The 26,064-nt window shown below is 44.6% G+C and overlaps 1 protein-coding gene and 1 pseudogene across 4 annotated transcripts in view; one reads left to right on the top strand and one right to left on the bottom strand.

Annotated features, from left to right (window-relative positions):
* Positions 1–26,064, bottom strand: part of BRAF (B-Raf proto-oncogene, serine/threonine kinase) — a 75,709-nt gene that overhangs the window by 9,922 nt on the left and 39,723 nt on the right. For 2 of the 4 annotated variants that reach the window (XM_075855874.1, XM_075855877.1), the window contains 3 exons: positions 25,231–25,365; positions 24,209–24,362; positions 16,290–19,394 (listed from right to left, as the gene is read on the bottom strand). In XM_075855874.1, coding sequence (XP_075711989.1) covers positions 19,372–19,394; positions 24,209–24,362; positions 25,231–25,365 — 312 coding nt within the window. In that variant the 3' untranslated portion in view covers positions 16,290–19,371. Of the gene's footprint in view, positions 1–16,289; positions 19,395–24,208; positions 24,363–25,230; positions 25,366–26,064 lie in introns of those variants that run through there. The other 2 variants (XM_075855875.1, XM_075855873.1) reach the window with 1 other exon arrangement.
* LOC142748697 (E3 ubiquitin/ISG15 ligase TRIM25-like) lies at positions 3,078–5,735 on the top strand (annotated as a pseudogene).

The raw sequence follows: 26,064 nt of genomic DNA, 5'->3' as shown, positions 1-26,064 counted from the left end.
AGGTGGAGCTGAGGAACATTTAAATAAGACAAACAAATGTCGCCGTAGAGCGCTCATCTTTGAATGGTTTCGTACTGCCTGTCACTACAGGACTTAGAGCTCGTCTTATGGACTTAAAGAGGCTCTGTCACCAGATTTTGCAGCCCCTATCTGCTATTGCAGCAGATCGGCGCTGCAATGTAGATTACAGTAACGTTTTTATTTTTAAAAAACTAGCATTTTTGGCCAAGTTATGGCCATTTTTGTAGTTATGCAAATGAGGCTTGCAAAAGTACAACTGGGCGTGTATTATGTGCGTACATCGGGGCGTTTTTAATACTTTTACTAGCTGGGCGTTCTGATGAGAAGTATCATCCACTTCTCTTCAGAACGCCCAGCTTCTGGCAGTGCAGATCTGTGACGTCACTCACAGGTCCTGCATCGTGTCGGACACATCGGCACCAGAGGCTTCAGTTGATTCTGCAGCAGCATCGGCGTTAGCAGGTAAGTCGATGTAGCTACTTACCTGCAAACGCCGATGCTGCTGCAGAATCATCTGTAGCCTCTGGTGCCGATGTGTCCTCGCTCGTCTGACACGATGCAGGACCTGTGAGTGACGACACAGCGTGATCTCTCGAGAACACGGCTGTGTCTGCACTGCCAGAAGCTGGGCGTTCTGAAGAGAAGTGGATGATACTTCTCATCAGAGCGCCCAGCTAGTAAAAGTATTAAAAACGCCCCGATGTACGCACATAATACACGCCCACTTGGACTTTTACTTTTAAACACACCCACTTGGACTTTTGCAAGCCTCATTTGCATAACTACAAAAATGGTCATAACTTGGCCAAAAATGCTCGTTTTTTAAAAATAAAAACGTTACTCTTATCTACATTGCAGCGCCGATCTGCTGCAATAGCAGATAGGGGCTGCAAAATCTGGTGACAGAGCCTCTTTAAGCTTTCTGAAAACCCAGCCAGCTTTTTTGTGTCCTTCTAGACTTGTGGTTCTACTGAATCCCGGCCCCTTATTGACTTGCCGCTGTATTGATGTAATTCACACTGTAGCCCACGCGGTAATAGTATATACTTTCTGCACTTGGTATTAACCCCTAGCTCTGCATTGTCATATACCGTGCTGTTATCTTGGTTGTACAGCAATTGTGGATTTTCGGATTCCTTTCTGGCATATTACCCTCTGGAGTGCTGTGACCCCCTGCAGTTCTTATAACTCTCTGGATGGGGTGAATATAGAGTAAAATGGTCTCCAAGGGATCCCTTGTGTTTTTAAACAAATTATTTTAGAAAATTCTTGAAAAATTGTTGTATATAAGAAGTCTTCATCGAATCTTCTAGATATATTCCACGTTAATCCCAGGAGGGATGAAACGTATTGAGATGATACGTCTATATGTAGGGTGTGTTTAGTGCAGGGTTGGGGCCCAATTTCCAGTCTAGAGTCAGTAAACAGGACTGAATATCTGCCCTGCTGTTCTCCTAGTCTTAGGGCTCATTCACACAACCGTGATTCTCATCCGTGTGCTGTGCGTTGAAATAACGGGATAATAGGGCTGTTCACACATGCGGGAGTTTTGACGGAGTGAGTGTCCGTTGCGTGAAACTCACTGCATGTCCTAAATTAGTGTTTTCACGCACCTAGTCGCCCATTGAAGTCAATGGGTGCGGGAAAACCATGGACAGCAGACGGATGCACATCCGTGTGCTGTCCGTGTTTTATGCATCAATTACATTGAAAAAAAAAGGCAGTGCTTGCGAGTGCGTGAAAAACACATGCCACGCGCAAAGCACACTGATGCAAAACGCAGCGCACACGGACAGAGTTATGCGTGTTTTTTATGCATGTAAATCTGTCACGCTCGGGTGAATGTAGCCTTGCGGTGAGTTAGGGGTGGTTTCTACTGTCTCTTCAAACTGCAGCTCAATGTTGGCCTAAACATCTGAACCCTTTTTCAAAAACTCGGGCGAGGATGGCATGCTGTACCTACGTGTGAATAAGATCCACCCATTTTTTCAGTATGTATTAATAATTGTTGTGCTGCAGTTCATGTTTGGTAATACAGACATATACGTATCCATTGTTGCACGCCGATGTCATACAGTCAGTGGGGGGGTCTCTCAATAGAATGACACTGGAGCGACCTCACCTTGTTTTTTTGTTGTTTGTCTTGTTAGTTAGTATACCTATTATAGGAATAATTATTAAAAGTAAATTTTTGAACCCCCGCCCAAAAAAGCGGAAGAGGTAAAAAAGCGGTGCGGTTTAGGGTGTGGCCTCACACGGAGAATGATTTGCCATTTGGATCTAAGAATTATTGTTTGTCAAAACCGTGTAAAACGAGTGTCCGGTCATCCATTCAGACGTGATGTCAGGGATAGGAAGCGATATTCAGTTCTGACATCCTATCTGTAACCCTGAACCCAGCAGTAGTCATGGCGACTCACAGCACTATAGATATAAACCCACATACACACAAACTTATTACAAACATCACATTCAGGGCTTATTTACACGAGCGTGTGCGTATTGCGCATGCAAAAAACGCTGCGTTTTGCGTGCGCAAAAGGCACTTAAAAGCTCCGTGTGTCATCAGTGTATGATGCGCAGCTGCGTGATTTTCGCGCAGCCGCCATCATTATGACACTCCGTTTGGATGTTTGTAAACAGAAAAGCACGTGGTGCTTTTCTGTTTACATTCAGAGTTTGACAGCTGTTGCACGAACCACGCAGTTTGCACGGAAGTGTTTCCGTGTGGCATGCGTGGTTTTCACGCACCCATTGACTTCAATGGGTGCATGATGCGCGAACAGCGCACAAAGAAAGGACGTCGTGAGTTTTACGCAACGCACTCGCGCTGCGCAAAATTCACGCACTGTCTGCACTGCCCCATAGCCTAATAATAGGTGCGTACGACACGCATGAAAAGCACGCGCGTATATTACGCTCGTGTAAATGATGCCTCAGTTACACAATACATGTGCAGAGCGGAGTGAATACTGTTAGTTTAGCCGCACCCGGAGTATAAATAGTTAAACCCGCCCTCTGGTTCCTGAGCTTCAGAGGATTGTAGTTTAGTTTCTCTCTTCCTGCCAGTCATGGCGTCTGCTGATCTGAGAGACGAGCTGGACTGCTCCATCTGTCTGACCACTTATACCGATCCTGTAATGCTGAGATGTGGACACAACTTCTGCCGGGTCTGTATTGATCGTGTGCTGGATACAAAGGACGAGTCTGGACTTTATTCCTGTCCTGAATGCAGAGAAGAGTTTCGGGAGCGGCCTGCACTGCTGAGGAACATAACTCTATGTAATATAGTGCGGAATTTCCTGTTTACTCAGCCAGATAAAGAACAGACCGGGATCTGCTGCACTTACTGTGTGGACTCTGCTGTACCTGCTGTTAAATCCTGTCTGATGTGTGAAGCTTCTCTGTGTGATAAACACCTGAGAGTTCACAGCAAGGCAGCAGAACACGTCTTATCTGAACCCAGCACTTCCCTGGAGAACAAGAAATGTTCTGTCCATAAGACGATCCTGGAATATTACTGCACTGTGGACGCGGCTTGTATCTGTGTGTCCTGCAGTCTGATTGGGGAACATAATGGACATAAAATGGAGTCATTGGATGAGGCTTCCAATAAGAAGAAGAAGAAACTGAGAAATGTTCTGCAGAAACTGACCACAAAGAGAGAGGAGACTGAGGAAAGAGTCCAGAGTCTGGAGGAGCGCTGGAGAAAAGATCAAGAAAAAGCAGCTGGAGAAGCCGAGAGAGTCACTGTCCTGTTTACAGACCTCAGGAGGCGGCTGGACGACCTGGAGAAGAGGGTCCTGAGTGAGATCTCCAGGCAGGAGGAGGAACAGTCACTCTCACTCTCCGCTCTGATCCAACAGCTGGAAATAAAGAAGGACGAGCTGTCCGGGAAGATGAGGGACATTGAGGAGCGGTGTAACATGACTGATCCACTGACTGTCCTACAGGGACCAGACACAGGTGACTTGTGTGATCCTGAGGAGGGGGGAGGGGATGAGGACACGGGGAGACGTGATAAACAGCTCCGTGATGTGGATGATCTGGATGTGGCTCTGATCTCAGACACATTACACACATTATGTGACATAATATCAGGTATAAGGAGTGGGATCTATGTGGCGGATCCTGCAGACATATTACTGGATGTAAACACAGCTGGTAATTATATCCATATATCAGACGACCTGAAAACTGCAACCAGGACAGAAGAGGAGCAGAATCGTCCAGAAACAGCAGAGAGATTCCAGTATTGTCAGGTGATAAGCGGCAGGAGATTTCCCTCAGGGCGACATTACTGGGATGTGGAGGGCAGTAGATCAGGGGGGTGGATGGTGGGGATGTGTTACCCCAGTATAGACAGGAGGGGGCGTCAGTCATACATTGGAAATAATAACAAGTCCTGGATATTGGGGAGGTATAATAATCAGTATTTAGTGAGACATGACAGTAAAGAGATCCGGTTACGTGCCAAGATCTCCAGTGGTAGAGTCAGGATATGTCTGGATTATGAGGCCGGGCAGCTGTCCTTTTATGAGCTGTGTGACCCCATCAGACACTTACACACCTTCACTGCCACCTTCACAGAGCCCCTTCATGCTGCATTATGGGTAGGGGAAGGTTCTATAAAGATATCAGGGGGGAGGCAGCAACTGGGAGAAACCATCATAACCTGAGAAATCCGGCCAGAGACTGGTGACATCACAGAGAGCGCCATCTAATGGATGGACAGGATAATATAGTAGGACGTATAATCTATAAAGCAATTCTGTTTTTCTTTTCATTATCATATATAGGGGGTAGATGTGAGATTTAATATATAAACTGTTGGGAGTTGTAGTCCTCATTGACACTGTTTAAAGGGAATTATTTGTTAGCAGTTTTAAGGCCTCTCAGATACTGGCAGAGCGATATAGGGGGAGGGGAGTGTAAACCTTTTGTCTCGGTGATGAGTTACATGACGCAGTAATATTTAATTCCCCAGTAAGTGCCAGAAAGACGACAATTGATGTGCAAATATTCCTGCACTCCACGCTGTCTAGCCCCACCCCTCTGCTCTGAGTGATGGCTCTAGCTGTCTCCTGATTGGCCACTAGAGCCATCAGTCAGAGCAGAGTGGATCTTGTGACCGCCGCGCCAGGGGAATCAAATGTCAGTTTCTCAGTTACGTGACCAGGACAAAAGTTATGTTACCACTGCCCATTGCCTCCCCTATATTGTTCTGTCAGGCCTCAAAACTGCTGACAGATTCCTTTTAACCCCTTAAAGCGTAACCGTCTTTTTAATTTTTCCTCACAAATCAATTTTATTATTATTGCTGGCAAAGTATCGTTTTGGTATCGAGAATCGCAATACTACACAAAGTATCGGCATCAAAGTCCAAATTCTGTTATCGTGACATCGCTAGTCTGAAATACCCCTGAAAATAAGTGGTGTGAACAAGGCCTGAGTGATGGGTGGGGGAGATAAGTGGAGGAAGAGGTATTTTCTCTAACAAGATATATTATAAAGTTTCTTATATTCGCTTGTACAATTGATTTACGGGAAAAATGTTAAACGATGGCTGGAAATCTTGTCGTTTTTCATAGAACTTTTTTTATTTTTCGGTCATTACTGCGGGTGAGGGATTGGTTGTTTTCCTGATGAGTTGTATTTTTCAGTGGCACCGGGCAAGATAAATGTATTGATGAGCTTTTATTATTTTTTTTCATGCAATAAAAAAGTCATTGTAAATCGTCATTTTTACAATAGTTTTTTGAAACTTATTTTCTTGCTGTTTATTGTGCAATAAAAATATCACGTTCATTTTTTCTATGGGTTGGTACAAATACGGTGATACCAACACGTCCAGTTCAGTTGTGTCCGAGAGGATAATTGTCATCGTGCTGCTTATTATCACCCCTATACGGCAATTTTTAAGCAAGTCTTCCTTACCTGCACATGGCGTCCACTGTTAGGGCTTGTCCACACGTAGCGGAATTGCGGACAGAATACGCAGCAGAATACAGTAGCAGCTTAGTGGATGTAATGTAGCAAATCTCATCCACAGGCTGTGTAAATATTCCGAGCAGAAATTGACCTGTGGTGCGTATATTTCAGACCGCAGCATGTCAATTCCTGCTGCGGAAAGTGGATTGAATTGCAAAATCTGCCGTTTTCTGCAGTAAAAAACGGCTGCTACTTTCAACGGAATTTCGTTACATGTGGACAAGCCCTTACAGTACGATTTCAACATTGTAGCAGTTTGTAGCTGTAATCAGTTTAACACGTGTCAGGCCCCACCCCTTATGGCGATTTTTTCCTTTCCCTCGGCAGTAAAGGGCCTTTTACACGGGCCGACAATTGGCCGGTGCAGCGAACGCTGATCAATGAGACATCGTTGATCGGCGCTCGTTTGCTCCCGTCACACGGAGCTATGGATGGGGACCCGCGGTCGTTACTCCCATCGCTCGTCCCCATACATTATTATCATGTCGGCAGCGCGTCTCCCTGTTTACACAACCAAGATGTGCTGCCGACAACGATATTTTACTTTTCTAAAACGATTATCTGCTGATTGTTCCCGATTACACAGGGCAATTATCGGCACCGAGCGTTATATGAACAATCGTCTGCACGATAATCGCACAGTCATGTGACAACCAAAGTCTGACCAAGGAAAAAAATTAAAAAAAAAAAAAAGTTATACCATCCTGTTTGAGTTGTGGAATTCCAGTAATTTATGCATATACATTATATGGACATAAGTATTGGGACAACTGTACATTACTCTACATGAGCTTTTATGACGTTCCATTCTAAATCCATGGACATTAATATGGATTTGGTCCTCCATTTGTAGATAAAACATCTTCCACTCTTCTGGGGGCTTTCTGTGGGAATGTTAGCCTGTAGGTGTAATGTGGAGATGTCCCTTTATTTTTCTCCATACAGTGTATAAAAAAAGCCACACAGTATTTTACATGAAATGAGATACAATGGACGGCAATGGTAATGGTGCACACGGATGTTTTTTTTTTTTAATCAGTTCAATTTTATTCAAAAAAAAACTCCACATTATTACAGGTCATTGTACGTTCTCATACAGTGTATAAGCAAATTTCAACAGACCCAATTATTTACATCCAACCAAACATTCCCTTCCCCCCAACTCCCCCTTGTATCCCCCCAGCCGGTCTTCTCAGTACCACTTTTCCAATCCTCTCTCCTTCTCTTCCCCTTTTCCCTTCCCCATCTTACACCTTCTCTCCGTATGCACCCCCCCGTCAGTGGCCCTATACCTGAACTTGTTGCCTTAGTGTCATTAGCTCCACAGAAGCATACCCAGATTGATCAATCCACCTAGCCCATTGTTTTTCAAACTTGACCCTGGACCCCCTCTTGGAGTATATCCTATATTCCATCAGAACCTGTGAGTTAAGTGCCCCTATGATTTCTTGTTTTGATGGTGACTCCGCATCCAGCCAGTGCTTTGCTATTCCTTTCCTAACTTGATACAGTATTTTAGCAATTGCCAACCCTGACATCCTATCTCCCCCCAAATCTCCAACATACCCTAGCAGCATTACCACAGGATCCCATGGAATCTGTACCTCAAACACTCTCCCCACTAGCTCCGATATTTCCGTCCACAGACTCCCCAACCTCCCGCATGTCCAGAACATATGAAGGATGTCTGCTTTTTCCTCCTGGCACCTAGGGCACTTGGCATCCGCTCTTAATCCCATTTGTTTCAGCACCCACGGGGTCCTATACACCCTATGTATCAGAAACAACTGCGATCTTCGTTGTGCTACATTAATGGACAAAGTACATGTTGCTGCCAATACCGCCTCCCAGTGGTCTGTTGTAATAGGACCCACATCCCTCTTCCATACAGCTTTCACTGGTGCCATAGGATCCCCCAGATGTTCCACCAATAACCTGCGATAAACCAATGAAATTAATCCTTTTGATGTAACTGCTTTTGCAATATGCTCCAACACCCCGGCGGCATGTATTGTCATGTCTACACTGACCGCTTGTGTCTGCACAGCGTGCCGAATCTGCAGGTACTGATAGAACATGCGGGAGTCCAGTTGAAACTCCTCCCTCATTTGCTGAAAAGATTTAAGTATGCCTCCCTCGTACAACTGACTCAATCGTATTATGCCTTGCTGCTCCCACCCCTGCATCCCTTCCAATTTACCCAATTCCCCCAAATAAGCATTCCTCCAGAGTGGTGTATATTTAGTGCACTCTCCTATCCCCAGCAATTGCTTGCACTGCCACCACACCTTGTGTATGAGCAGCAGAGTGGGTCTGGTACTCGCCATCTGTTTATAGCTGTGCGCTTCCAGTCCTGCCAACGGGTTCTCCCCCCCCCCCCAGATATGATAGGATGCGCGCACTGGACCCCCATGTCTCTTCCTGCTCCCACCCCCAAAAATGTTGACATTGGGCAGCTAAATAATACACCCAGGCATTGGGCACAGCCAGGCCCCCCTCCTCCTTTGGCAGCTGTAATTTCTCCAGTTTAATCCTAGGTACCCCCTTCTTCCATACTAGGTCCCTAAAAAGGTTATGCAATCTCCTGAACCAATATTTGGGGATCCATACCGGGGAGTTATGTAGGACATACAGCACCTGGGGCATGAGGATCATTTTAATCAGATTCGTCCTACCCAGAGCCGATAGCGGTAACTTATTCCACGCCTCCACTTTAGCTTTTATCGTTGTTAACAGTGGCATTACATTAAGGGACATATAATCCTGTGCTTTCGCCATCACCCTAACCCCCAAATACTTAAACTCCGTGACCACAGGTATCTCCACCTCCTCTTCCCCATTCTGGATAACCCCCGGGTCCATGAGCATTAGAGCCGATTTTGACCAATTAATGAGTAGTCCTGAATATTTCCCAAACCGCTTAATTAGGGCCATCACTAACGGTAGTGTGCGCTCGGTATCCGCCATGAATAGCAGCATATCGTCTGCGTATAGTGCAATTCTTTCCTCCACCCCCCCATATCTCAACCCCTGAATATGTTCATGTTGTCTCACTGCACACGCCAAGGGTTCCACCGCCAACAACAATGGAGATAATGGACATCCCTGACGCGTTCCCCGCTCCAGCGCAAACCGATCCGATAGCACCCCATTCACCCTTATCTTTGCTGTCGGGGCTACATACAACAACTTTACCCATTTTATATAATTAGGGCCAAATCCCATTTTCTCCAGAACTGACCACAAATATTTCCACTCCACGCAATCGAATGCTTTAGCCGCGTCTAAGGACATAATGGCTCTCCCCCCACGATTATCCGGCAGAACTTGTAAATTCAAGAACAGCCGTCTCAGATTCACTGCCGTCGACTTGGATGGCATAAAGCCGGCCTGATCTCCATGTACCACCCCAGCCACTACTTTAGCTAGTCTAAGCGCCAATACTTTCGCCATGATTTTAATATCCGCCGTCAGTAGGGAAACTGGTCTATAAGAGCCCGGGAGCTGGGGATCCTTCCCCTCTTTCGGCAGAACTACTATAGTCGCTTCATACATTGTTTCCGGAAGCCGCCCCCTATCAAAACTATCTAAAAGAGTGGCCAATAACTGCGGTGCGAGCTCCTCCCCATATTCCTTAAAAACTTCCACCGGAAGACCATCCGGCCCCGGCGCCTTTTCACTGGCCAGTATCCCTATAGCCGCCTGGAGTTCCTCCAGAGATATGGGCTCCTCCAATGTCCCTCTCTCCTCCCCTCCCAACCTGGGAAGTTCTGTCTCCCCTATATACTCTTCCAGCTGCTGAGGCGTGTGCTCTGCCCTAGAGGCATACAAATCCGAGTAAAACTGCTGAAACACTTTCAAAATCTGTCCTGTATCCGTCTCCAACTTCCCCCCCTCCCCTTTAATAGTGTGTATGTAATTATTCTCCCTCTGAGCCTGCGCCATCCTTGCCAACAGCCGTCCAGTGGTTTCCCCCTCCTCATAATATTGGCGTTTTAAAAACATCCTTTTGTTATCTGCCCTCTCCAACTGATGCTGTTTTAACAACCGCTGCGCCTCCACCCAATGCTTCAGTGTGTCTGGTGTGTTATCTACTATATGTAGCCTTTCTGTCTCCGTTACCCTTTCCAACAGCGCTTCCCCTAATTGTCTAGACCGTGTTTTTACTGCTGAAATGTGCTGGATGAACACCCCTCTCAGCCACGCCTTCATCGCGTCCCACAGTATCTCTTGCGGTACCGTTCCTGAGTTGAACTGAAAATATTCCTTTATGAGGTCTAAAATTTGTTTATTATCTATCAGCTTCAGCCAAAAGGCATTGAGTTTCCAGCACCCTTGCCCCCGCCCTGTCCTCCCCTCCGTCTCTACCTTCATTAACAAAGGAGAATGATCTGATAACGCTCTTTGCAAGTATTCTATCTGGGCTATAAAGGGTACCGCTGCCGGTGAGCACAAGATTAGGTCTATCCTGGATAAAGACTGATACGTGGAAGACGCACAAGAATACTGATAGCTATTTGGATGTTTATCCCTCCATATGTCCCGCCAACCCATTTCAGCAACAAGATGGCCAAACGCTGTTAAACCTCCCCCTGTCATGCCGAATTTATCCATATTGGTATTCAATACTGCGTTAAAATCCCCCATCACTAGTAGCGGCACCTCCGGGTACCTAGCCAGTTCCTCCACCACTTTCTTGATACATCCGCTAGAAAATGGAGGGGGGACATACAACACCACCAACACACAAGTCCAATGATACATCGTACAGTGTACCCCCACATACCGCCCCTCCCCATCCTGGAAGGAGTCGTGACATATAAATGGCACTGCCCTATGTATGAGAAGACTCACCCCCCTTGAATATGTAGTATGGTAAGAATGAAAACTATGGCCTACCCAGGCCCTATGCAACATGGAAACTGAATCCCTAGTCATATGCGTCTCCTGTAATCCTATCACCCTCGACTCCTGTTTCCTAATAAAATCAAATACCGCCTGTCTTTTCCTGGCTTCCCGCAGGCCCCGTACATTCCAGGACAAACAATTAAGTGATCCCATCATCCCTCAACATATCCCAACACATCCTTTCCTGTTCTCGTAATTGTACATATCCGACCGGCTGGGTCTTCTTTCCCTCCCTCCCCTCCCCCCCCTGTAACCTCCCCCGTAAACCTACCCCTTTCCAAGGGTTGGGGCGACAGAACGTATCTGCCATTACCCATAACAAGCGTCGGCAGGTCAACTCCGCCCACCGTACATTCAACAATACCATAACTCGTTATGCACTTTTCCCGCGTAACTGACCATCCCTCCCGCTGCCATTTTCTTGCAAATAAACTACCATCCCTTCAACATATCGGTACCCCTCAATGTCCATAAACACATTCCTCCTCTTCCGGTCTTCCGCGTTCACCGCAACCATGCCCTCCAGCTCCAAGTCCAAACATGACCAGAAACCCTCAATGCCATATCTTGCAACTTTTTACGACACCTGGTTCAGTCCCGCAACCCCAGCCTCCTTTTGTCAGCCGGTCTGTTCCGGATCAACGCCGTCCCTCTGCCGGTCTCAGCTGACTTTCATGGGTATCCAACCATCTAACCGCTTCTCTCGGTGTCTCGAAAAAGGAAGTTGTGCCCAGCGCCACCACTCTCAGCCGGGCAGGATACATCATGGAATATTGCACTTGTAACGCCCTTAGGCGTCTCTTTATATCCATAAACTGTGATCTTTTCCGTTGTACTTCCATAGAGAAATCCGGGAAGAAGGACACTTTCACCCCATTAAAGGAGATGTCTTGACGTTCTCTAGCTTTCCTCAGGATCTTGTCTCTATCTTTATAGTGTAGAATCTTTATCAGCACCGGTCTCGGCGGCCTTCCCGGAGGGCCAGGTCTGGTCGGCACCCTGTGCGCTCTCTCCACCGCAAATAAGGGGGTCAATTCCTCTCTGCCAAATGTGTCCATCAGCCACTTTTCAAAGAAGTCATCCGGATTCGTTCCCTCCACTCTTTCCGGAACCCCCACAAGGCGAACGTTATTCCGTCTCAGCCGATTTTCCATATCGTCTGTCTTAGCCAGCAATGTCGCCACTGCCTGCGAGTGTGCCTGCACATCCTGCTTTATGTGAGGAATCGCATCCTCCATGTCTGAGACTCTCCCTTCCACGGCAGTGGTGCGTTCCGCAACTTTCTGCAAATCATTCCTGAGCAGCAAAATGTCCTCCTTCAATCCACCCATCTGGCTTGCTAAGGTATTAAGGACCATAGAATTTTGCTTCACCGCTGCCAAAATGTCCTTTAGGGAGGGTTCCTCCTTCCTCACTCCACTTTTCCCTCCAGCACCTGGCTGATCCTGCATGGCGCCACTCATCTCCTCCTTCTCCTCCTCCTCACTTCTCATGTCCCCCGCCAAAGGAGAGTACCTGGATCCATAAGAAGGGCCTCCTGCTGCCTGCTCTCCAGCCGACTTTCGCTGCTGTGCAGCCGCCCCCCCTGCTCTCGGCGTGCGGGCGAACCTCTCCAGCTTTTCCACAACTTCCTGCCGGAGGCCTCTATTGCGGCCTTCCTTCTCCTCGGCGCCATCTTGAGCACGGGACCCGGGACTCGCTGGCGGCGACTTCTGCTTCTTGGAGCGCGTCATTATGGCCGGGTACTCGTGCTCCTCCACCTCCAGACTCTGGTAAGACCCTGGGGAAGCTATTTTCCCCGAATTTTACGGGATATATGGACCTTATAGGATGAGTACAGCAGGAGCTCCGGTCACACACGTCCTCTCACATTCACCGCTAGGCCACGCCCCCCGCACACGGATGTTTAATTGCTCAGGGTTTGTTTTTTTATTGCACTTGTAGTTATGTTCTAAACGAAAACTTTACTGTATGAAGAGAGATAAATATATACACATATTGTACATCAACATTTAATAAACGGAATAACCCGCAAAGCCAAATTAGACCGCCAATGTGCCCTTAAAGAGAATTTCGTATCTGTCACTAGTTTATTACTGCCCTACCTAATCTAATAGGTGCTATGATGCTGATAACTATGGTGTAATTTTTTTTCAAAAACATTTATTATTTGAAGTTATGAACATTTTTCTAAATATGCTAATTTGGCTGTACTTGCCAAGTGGGAGGTGACTCTTTTCACTCTGTGTGGTGTAATGTTTTTCTATATGACTCTGTCCAATCAGCTTCTCCCCTTCCCTGCACAGTGTGATCATATAGTATACAGCTTCCATTCCCGACTGTGTATTCAACTGGTGATATCTCCGGTTATTTCACAGCTAGAACTGCGATCCTTAGAATCTCCTCTTTCATATGCCATCAGAACCGCTGTTCTAGGTTGTCCACAGCCAGAGATAAGGCTATTTGAAGTGCTCCCCCTTCCCTCCAGCCTCAGTCTCTCACACTCTATGAAGCAGCTTCATGCTAATTGGACGGTGTCAGGGGCTGCGAGGAGGCTCCACCTCAGGAGAATGCTGTTACCTCCCACTTGGCTAGTATAGCCTCATTTACATATTTAGAACAAAAGCTCATAACTTTCAAAATAATAAACGTTTTGGGACACAATTTTCACTAGTATTATCAGTGTGACAGCGCCTATCAGATTAGGTAGGAGATAGGGCATTACTAAACGAGTGACAGATACGCTTTAAACTCCGTTCTGTCCAGTTCTTTTGTACTTCTATCGGTTGCTGGGAAAGCAGGGTGATGAAAAATCGCTGCTATTACAACTTTTTCAGACATGAATAGCAAATCTACCTTACTATGCAGAGATCTATTCCCCAATCCCATATCAGAGCCTAAGTAGGTAGACCCAGCATTGTCGAGTCTGTATTAACGACCATAATGGTTGTCACCCATCTTACCTACAAACAGCGAAAATTAGAAACACCAGAGGACGACTCAAGGACGAGAGATAGCGCCATATACATTCCAAGGAAATATTCAAAATTATCCCAACACGAATATTATAAAAGGAGCTGTATGGGCAGAAGTAGCCGGTAAATCACGAGTAAACTTTTAGCTTATTGATCACTCCTGAAAGAGAAAATCGTGGTAACCAAGATACAAGAAAAATTTGATATTTTGGGAGAATGGGTCTAGAAAAAAAAATCTGTTGTTTCCCATAGAAACCAACCGGCATCCATGTTTTATTTTCAAGTGTAGTCCAGAGAATGGAGTCCAAATTCTATTTGGTTGTTATGGGCAACAAGGGCACTTTCCCCCCCAGACCGTTTTTTACAAGAGGGTAAATGTACACAGAACAATGAAAACACCCTTAAAAAATGTGTAACGAAACCAATGCACAGGTAACAACCCATAGCAACCAGAATTCCATTTTCAAAAATGCTGTAAAAAAATTATTGGCACACCGTATGCGCATTTTGCAATTTCATGGAAAAGTTCATTTTTTAAAAAAAATAATTTACAACATTCTTGATATTTGCTTGCAGGGACCCTACTGGCATTGGCCTTTTGTCATGTTGTAGTAATAAAAAATTAGGGCAATCTAAAAAGGAGTGACCAATATAAAAATGCATATAATGTACAATGAATGCTAGTGCTCAATGCCAGGCTTCTGCTTCAAGAGCTGATATAAAACTTTGGGTTACAGAAAAAAAAAAAAAGCTGATGCAACCAAAACAGACGTCTGAAGCTGAACATAGATGTAAGAATTTTAATGATCCGCATTATGTATGGCCAGTTTTATACTGATGAGACACAGTAACATGTTTTGGGCACTGCAAAGCCCCTTCACGTTGATGGCCCAGCCATAATAATCTTGTGAACTCTACTAATTTACAAGGTTTTTGGAGTTTACCTGCACTGGAGATATGTGACAAATTAGTGATAACGAGGGCAGGGATTTTTTTTGGACATTTTGTCACTCATCCCATTGAAGAACACTAGTTAGCCTCGTCTCAGCCCAAAATGTCTGATAACTGGGAACAATAAATTGCATTCAACAGGACAGCCCATGTAGATAAAATGTATGCATCCCCCTTTGCACAAAGTTACTGTACATATTTTTAAATGTTTTGTAATGGGCTAGTTTTTTTTATGGCTGCTGGTGTTACTATTCCGAAAAATGGTTATTTTCCATCTCATTCCCTCAAATAGTCTGTATAGCATCATAGGACTTGTTAAGTGCCAGCGGTAAAACGACAGTCCATTTCCTTCATATCATTTCTAGGAACGGGTGGAAGTACAGTTGAAAAAAAAAAAGCTTTATTTAGCAATAAGAGAAACATATTTTCGGATCCTATTACACGGTCTGATTTGGGCCATGAAAATGAGCGCCGATCAATGCAGCTCGTTGATCGGCGCTCGTTTGCTCCTTTCACAAGGAGCTACGATCAGTAATATATGGGGGACTAGGGATCGTTGCTACGTTCGTATGTCCCCATACATTTCCATCATGTAGGCAGAGCGTCTCCCGGAGATGTGCTGCCAACGATAATATTTAATGCTGCATAAAATGAGCCGATCCGTCGATGGACAAGCGTTTGATCGTTTATTGGCGGATCGTTGCCAATGACACAGGACAGTGATCGGATGTTTGTGTAAAAGGGTCTTTCGAGTCCTGCCAAGCCTAATCGCCGTTTTACTGCCTTTATTTCAGTGCAATGGGTCTTGAACATATTCACAAGGACAGATTGGTTGCTAGGGTCGTGTTGCTTGACAACCACTTATAATAGGCTGTGTTGTTAGGCAGTATATCCATAGAAACCAGTCTGTATCAAACTACTGGATTATCCCTGTTCTGAAGTACAATTAAAGGGGTATTCTTATCATAAGCTTTTCTGGCATATTCATGGGATATGCTGTAAATGTCTCATGGGTGAGGGCGCCCAGGAGGTGGACCGCTACTCGCTCAGCTATTCTTGTAACCCGCCCACACTTCAGTGGACAGAACAAGGCACATATTTGGCCACCTCTCTATTTCAATGTCGCTTTAAAATCAGTGAAGAAAGGCTCATGGGTCCTATAAATATGTCATAAACGTCCCAAGATGGGGCAACACTAAAACTTTCGGTTAAGTTACGGTAGAATTGTGGCATTATTGCGAGAAGGGAATGTTAGATCAGCAAAATAGAAGAAAAAAAAAAAGTAAACAATTTAAGTTAAGAATATCGTTAGGCCCAAGAATACATCTGGAATGTTTATTATTAGACGTCTGAATGAAAGGAACCGATGCCTGAAACAAGTAAAAAAGCTCCCGCATAGAGACGAGTGCGCTTTAAAAGGTGGGGTAATGGACACAATGTAAACAATTGGAAATATGGTCTTTATTATCATTTACACACCACTTTTATACATATCCCCCAGTATTTCCAACCTGAATGTGCACTGCAAGTCAGTGACTGACCGTTATGTACAGCAACATAGAACTCGGTTTTTACGGGTGCATTATTATTATTATTATCGTCATCGTTATTATTATTAGAACCTTCTGATACAAGACCCAGTGCTGGAGACGTGCGATATGCAGACACACACACCGGAAGAAGACTCTGAAATGTGTTATTTGTCCATGGCGCCCTGGGGAAAATTGCAGAATGCTTCATTTAAAAAAAAAAATAAAAAAAAATTTATACATTCTTTTGAATTTTTTCCTAGAAAGGTTAAGATAAAAAAAAAACAACAAAAAAAACACTTATAGAAGGAAAAAAAATAAAAATTATATTCTGGTTGACGCGCAAATGTAATCAAATCAAGCCTCTCGCCTTCGTGTGCTTAATAACCAAAAAGAGGGACATTTTTTAGTCTTGTATGTTAATATTTTTTTTTCCGCCGGAGTGATGAAGGAGATGTAACGTCCTGATTCAAGGGCATATGTTTATTCAGACGAAGGTTTTTTACGGCCGTTTTGACACGTTCATCTGAGAAAAGCTGAACTCTGTAGAACCTATAGACTTTGAACACTTTACACGGGGTGAATTATATGGTTGAGCGGTCTATAGGTTGAGCATAAGGCCTCATGCACACGACCGGGTTTGTCCGTGATCTATGGACCGTATGTCGGCCGCATTTCCCTGGCCGAACACAGTTCAGTGAGCCGGGGTGCTACGAGTCCCTGCCTCCCCGTTGGAATAATGTCCCATACTGTAATCATGTTTTCGATATAGGATGGTAGTCCCACGGAGAGGCAGTGACTCACAGCGACATGGATGACTATGATGCTAGGCGAACGGCCCCCTGAACTGTGTTCGGTCCGGGAAATGCGGCCGACCAAGGCCTTATATGACTATTAATGTCCCTAGGTATTAGGCACAAGTTTCAATCAGACAGTAGAAAACATTGGCTCCACAGAACTAAAAACAAAAAAACAAAAACAGTAAATAAAAAATAAAAAAATATGTTTCTGGGTGGACAATAATAATAATAATAATAATAAACAAAACTGGTGTATGAAACGCCAGTCTTAATCCCCCCCGGGCTTTGATTAATAACAGTAAATTATATGAACCCATCCACTAATTTAGTATTTGTAAGCCTCAAAAATATTAATTAAAAAAAAAAAAACTGTGGGTTTGGTGACTAAAAAAATAATAAAAAAAAAAGGATTCTTCTTCCGAAAAAGTGCTTCAAAGTAGTGAATATCTGAATATACTGTATGAATTCTTTCTAAAAAGGTATGTACATTGGTAAGTGGGGCAGTTTATCTCGTGGCCACAGCATGGCGTCCGTCCCGCAGACGGAACCCAACATAAAGTGTCGAAGCGACGAGGACAGGCAAATACAGGAGGAGAGGGGGGAGATCATTATACAAGCAACTGGTCTAGTTTTCATACACAAACTCTGGCCAAACTCCAAAGCGTTCCACATTTACAAAGCAAAATAAATTAAATAAATAGCAATAAAAAAAACAAAAAAAAAATTACAATTTGACTGTACAAAAAGAAACATTAAAATATGACCTAGTCAGTAGCTACTGGTTTAGGCTTTGGAGTATAAATATTTAGTCGTAACATTGATACCAGTAGCGAGAACACTCACAAACCCTAAAATCTGGCCAGTCTTTAGAGGTGTCATTGGCCAAGCCAAAAATTTGTTTTCCTATTGGGGGAATTGAAATCATTTGCTCTACTAGGACGAATCTTTCAGGGATTCCAAAACAACAGCACAAGAGAGAAGTTGTGCTGCCGAACAGGAAAAAAGGGTGAGGGGTTTACGGTGATCACGTATTATTCAGCGCAGAATGTAAATCTCATACTCCTGGGTATTAACCTTGTAGGATACAAAATAAATTCCAAAAACACAAACAATCCCGTTTCAGTCCATGCAAGGCCTCGCCAATAGGAATGAAATGCCAAAGCAGATTTCCCTCACCCCCAGGAGGGTGGGGATATTAAAAATTATGTATATTTTGAAGGAAGGGGGGGATAAAGTTTTTGCATTAAGATGTTAGACATTAAATAAAATGCAGAATCTCCATTTCAACCGGTAGTTAACTATTACTTGGTGATGCCACATCCTCCTGCCGACCATAGACAAAAACATATCAGCAAGTACATCAAAAAATTGCCGGCTTTAGACAGACACGTGCGGGCCCAGGTCAAATTCAAAAATAGTCGATTGGAAGCATTAAGTAGACACAAGCCGGGTTGTGGGAGGGGAGGGGGTCACCATCCAAAATGAAGTGTATTCTTGTGTTCCCTAAAAACAGTAAGTAAGGGGATTGTATATTAGGAAATGGGTACTTTGTTTTTGTTTGCCCCCATTAACAGCGTCACTAGTCTATTGGCTGTGCCTAGTATTGCAGCTCAGCCCCAATCACTTAATGGTCTTATGGGGTCATGGTTTAGATCGTTGTGAATTTAAGGACTGATTGCTGGTCTAGCTTGTATGTAAGGGGATGGATAGGTGAACTTGTACCGTGCCGGTAAGATCGGATTGGTGAGGGGGATATGGAGATCCAGCATTTTATTTCCCAAAAGACAGAAATAATAAAATCAAAAACAAAACACAGTCCCGTCATGATTGGAGCAGAATCCACAAGGAACGTAATGGCCTCAGGGTTAGTATTTTAGACAGTCTAAAAGAGTCTCTGCAATGAAGATGATCCGCCTTCAGGTTGGCAAGACTTCACCTCTCCTCGGGTGTGTGCACACCAATAGGGGCGTGCCGAAGAGCAGAGCTGAGCCACTCCCTAGAGGAACACAAGCGCTTTGGCCGATTCCTACCCCTTCTCCCCCCGGTTTTTTTCCCTTTGATGGTTCATGCTGCTCCCGCTTACACTATGGGTGTATTATCGGCATGTTGTTTTTTTGTAATGTAGTCCCAGCACTAAGAAACTAGAGGAACACGAGACTTAAAGTAGTAACAGAGGTGCTTGTGCGGACTGTGCCGTTACTTGAAGGCTGTAAATTCTCCTGCAGAGGGAGTACAAAAAGAAATCAAAATTTATTAAAAAGCAGAAATAGACAAAAAGAAAAAGCAAAAGCTTGAGAGGTTAATGCAAGCACAAAAATCACAAGAACATAGGACACTCTCCGATATTGAGACAGAGGTGTAGAGCAGTCGGTACACACAAGACAGGGTGAGACATCAAGAAGAGTTTAGTGGGTATGTTACAAAAGAGTTTTTGGGATTTATTTTTATTTTTTTTGACAAAAAAAAATAAATAATTTATATATAATTTTTTTTAAACTATTGCTTTGACCTAGCAACCGGCCCTCCAGAGCCTATTAATAGGAAGTTTAGTTAAACGGATACTCCTATCATGGGCCTTTCTGGCATATTCACGGGATATGCTGTAAATGCCTCATAGGTGAGGATCCCAGAGGTGGAACGCTACTTGTTCAGTTCTCCCTGTAACCCCCAAACTTCAGTGGAGAGAGCAAGGCACATATTTGACCACCTGTCTATGGATTTCAATGTCGCTTTAAATCAGTGAAAATTCATGGGTCCAATGGATATGTGATAAATGCCCCAAGATGTGAATACTCTTTTAGAGGTGGTGGGGGCGCCACAGAAATTTTTGGTGGAGTCCCGGTAAAATTGCAGCATTATTATGGTCTCAAACAAGGTCAGGATGACCCTTAAAGATGTCCAACCCAGTTGTTTTTTTGCGATGGTCAGGACGACGCCCGGGACCCGGCTTCTCATAGGGAAACATTGAGCTCACGTTTGGTAATTTTACAATAGGATTACAACCGAGAAGAGTAAAAATGTCTGTGCAGTCCTGGCCTTAAAGGAGACCTGGCATCCAACCTACCAAACGCATTTTGACCGCAGCCGGCGGCCATACCAGGGACTGGGGCCTCAAACCAGCGGAGCACAAAGAAAATAGCAAAGTGGTGGGGGTTCTGCTTCAGAGGCATGGGGGGCCGAGAACTAGTTCTTGCACAAGGGGCCCCATGCCATCTGCAATCAACTCTGTTGTTCCAGGAGTTGCTACTTTGTTCAAGTATTAATTAGAGGCAATTGATGCAGAGTCTGTCTGTGACCACCCAATTGTACGCACACATTTTCTACTGCGGGCACATGTGGCAGATTGGCGGAGGACCAGGGAAGTTGCCAGGAGCGCCAGGGAAGGGGAGTATAGTTGCTTTTTTTTTTTTTAGATACTCGGCAGGAAAGTTTGCATGATTTGGTGCAGATTGGCCAAGAGGAATTTGCCTGCGGCTTTCTGCAGCAAAGTCGTTATGTGTGAATAGGAGGAATAGTAGTGGGTGGGTGGGGGGGGGGGGGTTAATCTCATTCAACCGCTGATCATCACGTGTACCGATAGGGTGGGTACAAATACTCCATTACTTAAAGGGGTTTTTCCCATCTCGGACATTTATGGCATACCCACAGAATATGGCATAAATGTCCGACAGATGCGGGTCCCTTCTCTGGGATCTGCATCTCTCTATAAAACAGCACCCCTGAACCCTGTTCTACTTTGTCCAGCTGCTGCTCCTTCCCAGCCGCTTCCTTATGAGGTGGTCGGGAATTACGGATCACTCTGTAATGCCCATAGGAGTGAATGGGAGTTTTGGCGACCGCATAGCATGGCAAACTACACGGTTTACATAGTGGGACCCGTATCTATTGGACACTTATGCCATAAATGTCCAAGATGGGATTACCACTTCAAAGAGGCTCTGTCACCAGATTTTGCAACCCCTATCTGCTATTGCCTGTGATCGGCGCTGCAATGTAGATTACAGTAACGTTTTTATTTTTAAAAAACGAGCATTTTTGGCCAAGTTATGACCATTTTTGTAGTTATGCAAATGAGGCTTGCAAAAGTCCAAGTGGGCGTGTTTAAAAGTAAAAGTCCAAGTGGGCGTGTATTATGTGCGTACATCGGGGCGTTTTTAATACTTTTACTAGCTGGGCGCTCTGATGAGAAGTATCATCCACTTCTCTTCAGAACGCCCAGCTTCTGGCAGTGCAGATCTGTGACGTCACTCACAGGTCCTGCATCGTGTCAGACGAGCGAGGACACATCGGCACCAGAGGCTACAGTTGATTCTGCAGCAGCAGCATCAGCGTTTGCAGGTAAGTAGCTACATCGACTTACCTGCAAACGCCGATGCTGCTGCAGAATCATCTGTAGCCTCTGGTGCCGATGTGTCCTCGCTCGTCTGACACGATGCAGGACCTGTGAGTGACGACACAGCGTGATCTCTGGAGAACACGGCTGTGTCTGCACTGCCAGAAGCTGGGCGTTGTGAAGAGAAGTGGATGACACTTCTATACACAACGCCCAGCTAGTAAAAGTAGTAAAAACGCCCCGATGTACGCACATAATACACGCCCACTTGGACTTTTACTTTAAACACGCCCACTTGGACTTTTGCAAGCCTCATTTGCATAACTACAAAAATGGTCATAACTTGGCCAAAAATGCTCGTTTTTTTAAAAATAAAAACGTTACTGTAATCTACATTGCAGCGCCGATCACATGCAATAGCAGATAGGGGCTGCAAAATCTGGTGACAGAGCCTCTTTAAGGGAGTTTTCCTCCACAGATTTTAGTTTTTGAAAGTGGCCTTGGTGCTGTGTATTGTTCTAATTATTGTATTGTTTCTAATCTTCCAGTCCATAGCCGCTTCCCGTTATCTTCCGATCCTACAACTCCCAATCTACATCACGCTGGCAGTTCAGCCAGTTGAAAATCAGTGCACGGCTTATGTCAAATTCAGCCTGCCCACTCCACCTCCCGTCGCCATCTTTGCACACCCAGCCCACAGCCTCCCCTTCATTATATCCTGCTGCAACGCCCTCTTCTCTCCACTCCCAGTCTGATCGTCCGGTTTATAGGAAACTGATCTAGTACAGCAAAAAAACACACTCCCTCTGGCCCCAACAAAATGGTTTACATTATAAAGTTTAGAGCACACGCACGGCGAGGATATGAGAAAAGCCACTGTACATGACATCCGTGATGATGTTCCAGAGGCCGCAAGAAAGCTTTGGGAGGGAACGGACGGACGGGACATTACTGGAATTGAGAATTTCGCAGTGGGTCAGTGTTACGTAACCAGAGACGCGATCTGGGTAACCGGGCGTTTTCAGAAGAATAAAGACACTTACAAAGTGTGTTGAACTGCCAGCCGGGGGAAGATAGCCAAGACATAGTAAGTCCCAGAGAACCCCTTTAATGTACGCATAAGCACCCTCTAGTGGTGACTGCAAGTAGTCAAAGTTTTATCATGTAACTCTACGTCGATACAGGAGACTTGGAAATCATCCAGTCCCAAATCAGCGCAGAATATTGGCCATACAAAACGACAGCAGTCCCTGTCAAGGCTTTAAGAAAACGTTTCTGCCATCGTTTTTTGCTCCCGTATATCTGGGTTACAGAAGACCTTCATGATCTGTGTGACAACCAAGTACAGTAATGCCTTATCAGGAGAGACGGATTCATATACGAGACATATGCAAGCTGACCGTAGCCCCAACAACCCTGTAAACATGCAAACGAAGATTAAATGAGAGGGATAAGCAGCTGCCAGATAACTCAAGCAACGCTTATCTCCTAGGAGAACATAGGATTCACAATGTTAAAATCCAACATGCCGGATTCTTTTCTTTCTAGAGAATTCCATTGTGTTTTTTTATCCCCTGTATAGACAGAGCAAAATGATAAAATTCTGGCTACCTGCAGCCACCACCAGAGGGAGCTCAAAAGCATTGCAAATACATTGAACAGAATAATAAATCTATATGCAGTAAGCTCCCCCTAGTGGTGACTGCAGAAGTTTTTAACTGTCTATACAGGCGATAGGGAGCTCTGTATCAGAAAAACTGAACTCGCCCTAAAATATATATAGAGGAATTAATCAGCAAAGAACATTGAACCCAGGAAAAGATTTGTTTTAAACACCACATGGTTGTCTATAAAAGTGAGTGTGTGACCTATTGAGTCCTAGGGAGGGCCACAGAAACTATAAGAATAGTTTCTATACGTTCTATCTGAAAGGGGTTTCATTTAAGGAGATCTTAAAAGGGGTGGTCCACTTTGGACAGTCTCCATTTGTTATAAGGGCCCCTTGATGATAAGATGATCACAAGTTATCCCGCAACCGGAACCCCCAGCAATCAGATAGAATCTGCGAGGGAACCTGGCAGCCAGTCTTCAATTTCCCTGCAGTGCCACCACAGGAGGAATTAAGCATTACACAGTGTCCATTAAAATCAAGGTGTAACGCATGGACACGACAAGTCCTCCAGTGCCAGGGAGACTCTTTGTAGATGCTCTTCACTCCAGTTAAAAGAGGATGGTCCTAAACTAGCTTAGGGTTACAAAATAGGGTATATAAAAATGGGTTTTTGAAGTTAGAGACCCTGTTCAAATCATAATAAAGAATCAATTTACACACCGAATAGACTGAACCCGGATCATCCCTACACAACAGTGAGCGTTTTTTTAAATATATTCTACGCAGTAGTGGAGCGGCGGGGACCCTGGCTAAAGATTTTATTCATGTCATGTCTAAACCCAAAATGAACAAAAACAAACAAACCAAAAAAAACCACAAAAAAACCACCATCAATAAAATAGAAGGCAGCGATCGCCTTATAGCACATATACACTTACAACAGTATATTTATACAATATACATTCTCCTTACGTAACAGAAGACCAAACAATTACTCAGTTACAAATTCCTGCCAGCAGGGGGTACAAGTCATTTTTTTAGCCCCATGGGACTTTGATGCTCGTACGGTCATTGTATCGTGAACCCACCATATCCACCGGCCTGGATGGGCGTTTTTGGAGAAGCACAGGCGTACAGACTGAAGTCCTCTGTCTGGAAGCCGGCCCTGTTCAACGACGGCTCAGATGCACTGCGGTGAATTTTTGGCAATGACCGGGCCAGGAGTTCAATGGAGGCAAGAATCTAATGAAGATAATAATAAGGGCAATATTTAATAGAGGGCTTGCTTACATTTTCTGCAGTCTAGACACAGCTCAGAAATCGGCTAAACACATAAGCAGCACAGATCTCCAGTTCTGATAGTTTGTTACAATGTATCAGCCAAGCTGTTCAGCTCACAGAGGATTGATCAGATACAATTTTAGTAAACCAGAAGTATCAGCTCTGTAATTGTCAGCCTCTGGATGTAAAGAGTGGTCATTCACCAATAGCAAGCAGAGATCTTGAAAACGGTGAGAAATTAAAACAAATTATATTAGAAAGTTGTAGAAATTTTCATTGTGGAAAACACTTGATATTTCTGGTCGCAAAAAAGTCATTCCATTGTTTTTAACACGAATGATAAATGAAATGTCTGATTCGTTGCAGAAATTAAAGTCAATGGGTTCTGTCAGGCGCCGCTGGTTTAGTCACGTGACGGCTCCGGCGCTTCCTTTTCATACGTTATTCTGTTCTTGTGACGGAACAGAATAATGTAAATTGTAGTGCAGATGGAGGCAGAGCTTAAAGGGGGTTTCGGAGTTAAAACGAGTATGTGTTAATGCTCGTAACTTATGAATGTAAACACATTCGTAACGTACGTACATTTTCCAAATCGGCCCCATGTCCAGATGCTGCTGTTGGGTACATGACGGGTGACGTCCCTCTCTGGCCGCTGTGTTCATCATGAATTTTATTCCGGGTATACGACACATCACTAGTGACATGTACGGGCTGTTCTGTCGTATAGTCAGTAACGCGCATGCGCGGTCCCTGCGGTTCTCTCGGTCATGCTACCAATCAAAGTGTGGGGACATGCACTGGTAATCCCTCCATATTAAAAATTAGTTACCTGTGGAAACAAGGGCCGCTCGTCCCTCTTCTTCTTTAGACAGTCAGCCATTAACCTCTTCATTGCTTTGGGACAGTTACTCCGGATTTTGCTGAGGTCTGGAGCTAAATATCCTCTTCCAACCATAAAAATAATCTGCAAGAAAAAATAAATATATATATATTTTTTATTTTCCCTAAATCTTCAGGCCGCTCCATAACACAGCCGCTCCATAACACAGCCGCTCCATAACACAGCCGCTCCATAACACAGCCGCTCCATAACACAGCCGCTCCATAACACAGCCGCTCCATAACACAGCCGCTCCATAACACAGCCGCTCCATAACACAGCCGCTCCATAACACAGCCGCTCCATAACACAGCCGCTCCATAACACAGCCGCTCCATAACACAGCCGCTCCAGTTCTATTCAACTTGAGATAAAAGGGACAAGTTTTACAGTTTATCACAGATAAGGCTAGGGCTCCATGGCGATTTTTGCGCAGCAGTTACAGTAAAATCGATCCCTCAATGAATAAAAACAGTCAAAATTCTTGTGTCGTGCAATGTTTTTCCTAATAAGCTACCGATGATGATGGTAAAACTGTGGGGCCTCACGATCTCGTCACCTTATTAAAAAAATTAAAATTACACAAACGCAAAAATTCTGACATTCTCCCCCTGCCTATAGGGAATAGGGTTGCACGATGCATCGAAACTTTGATACTGTTAAGATGCCGTGCACCCTCAACCAGTTCAATACCATTAATTCATGTATTTTGATACTAAGCTGTGCAGCCGCATAGCTTAGTACAGGAACACATGAATGTTGTTAGAGCGGGGCCGTGGCATA

Source organism: Rhinoderma darwinii, chromosome 3 (assembly GCF_050947455.1).
Source record: "Rhinoderma darwinii isolate aRhiDar2 chromosome 3, aRhiDar2.hap1, whole genome shotgun sequence".
NCBI classification, from domain to species: Eukaryota; Metazoa; Chordata; class Amphibia; order Anura; family Rhinodermatidae; genus Rhinoderma; species Rhinoderma darwinii.
This window is presented reverse-complemented; position numbering and strand designations above follow the sequence as displayed.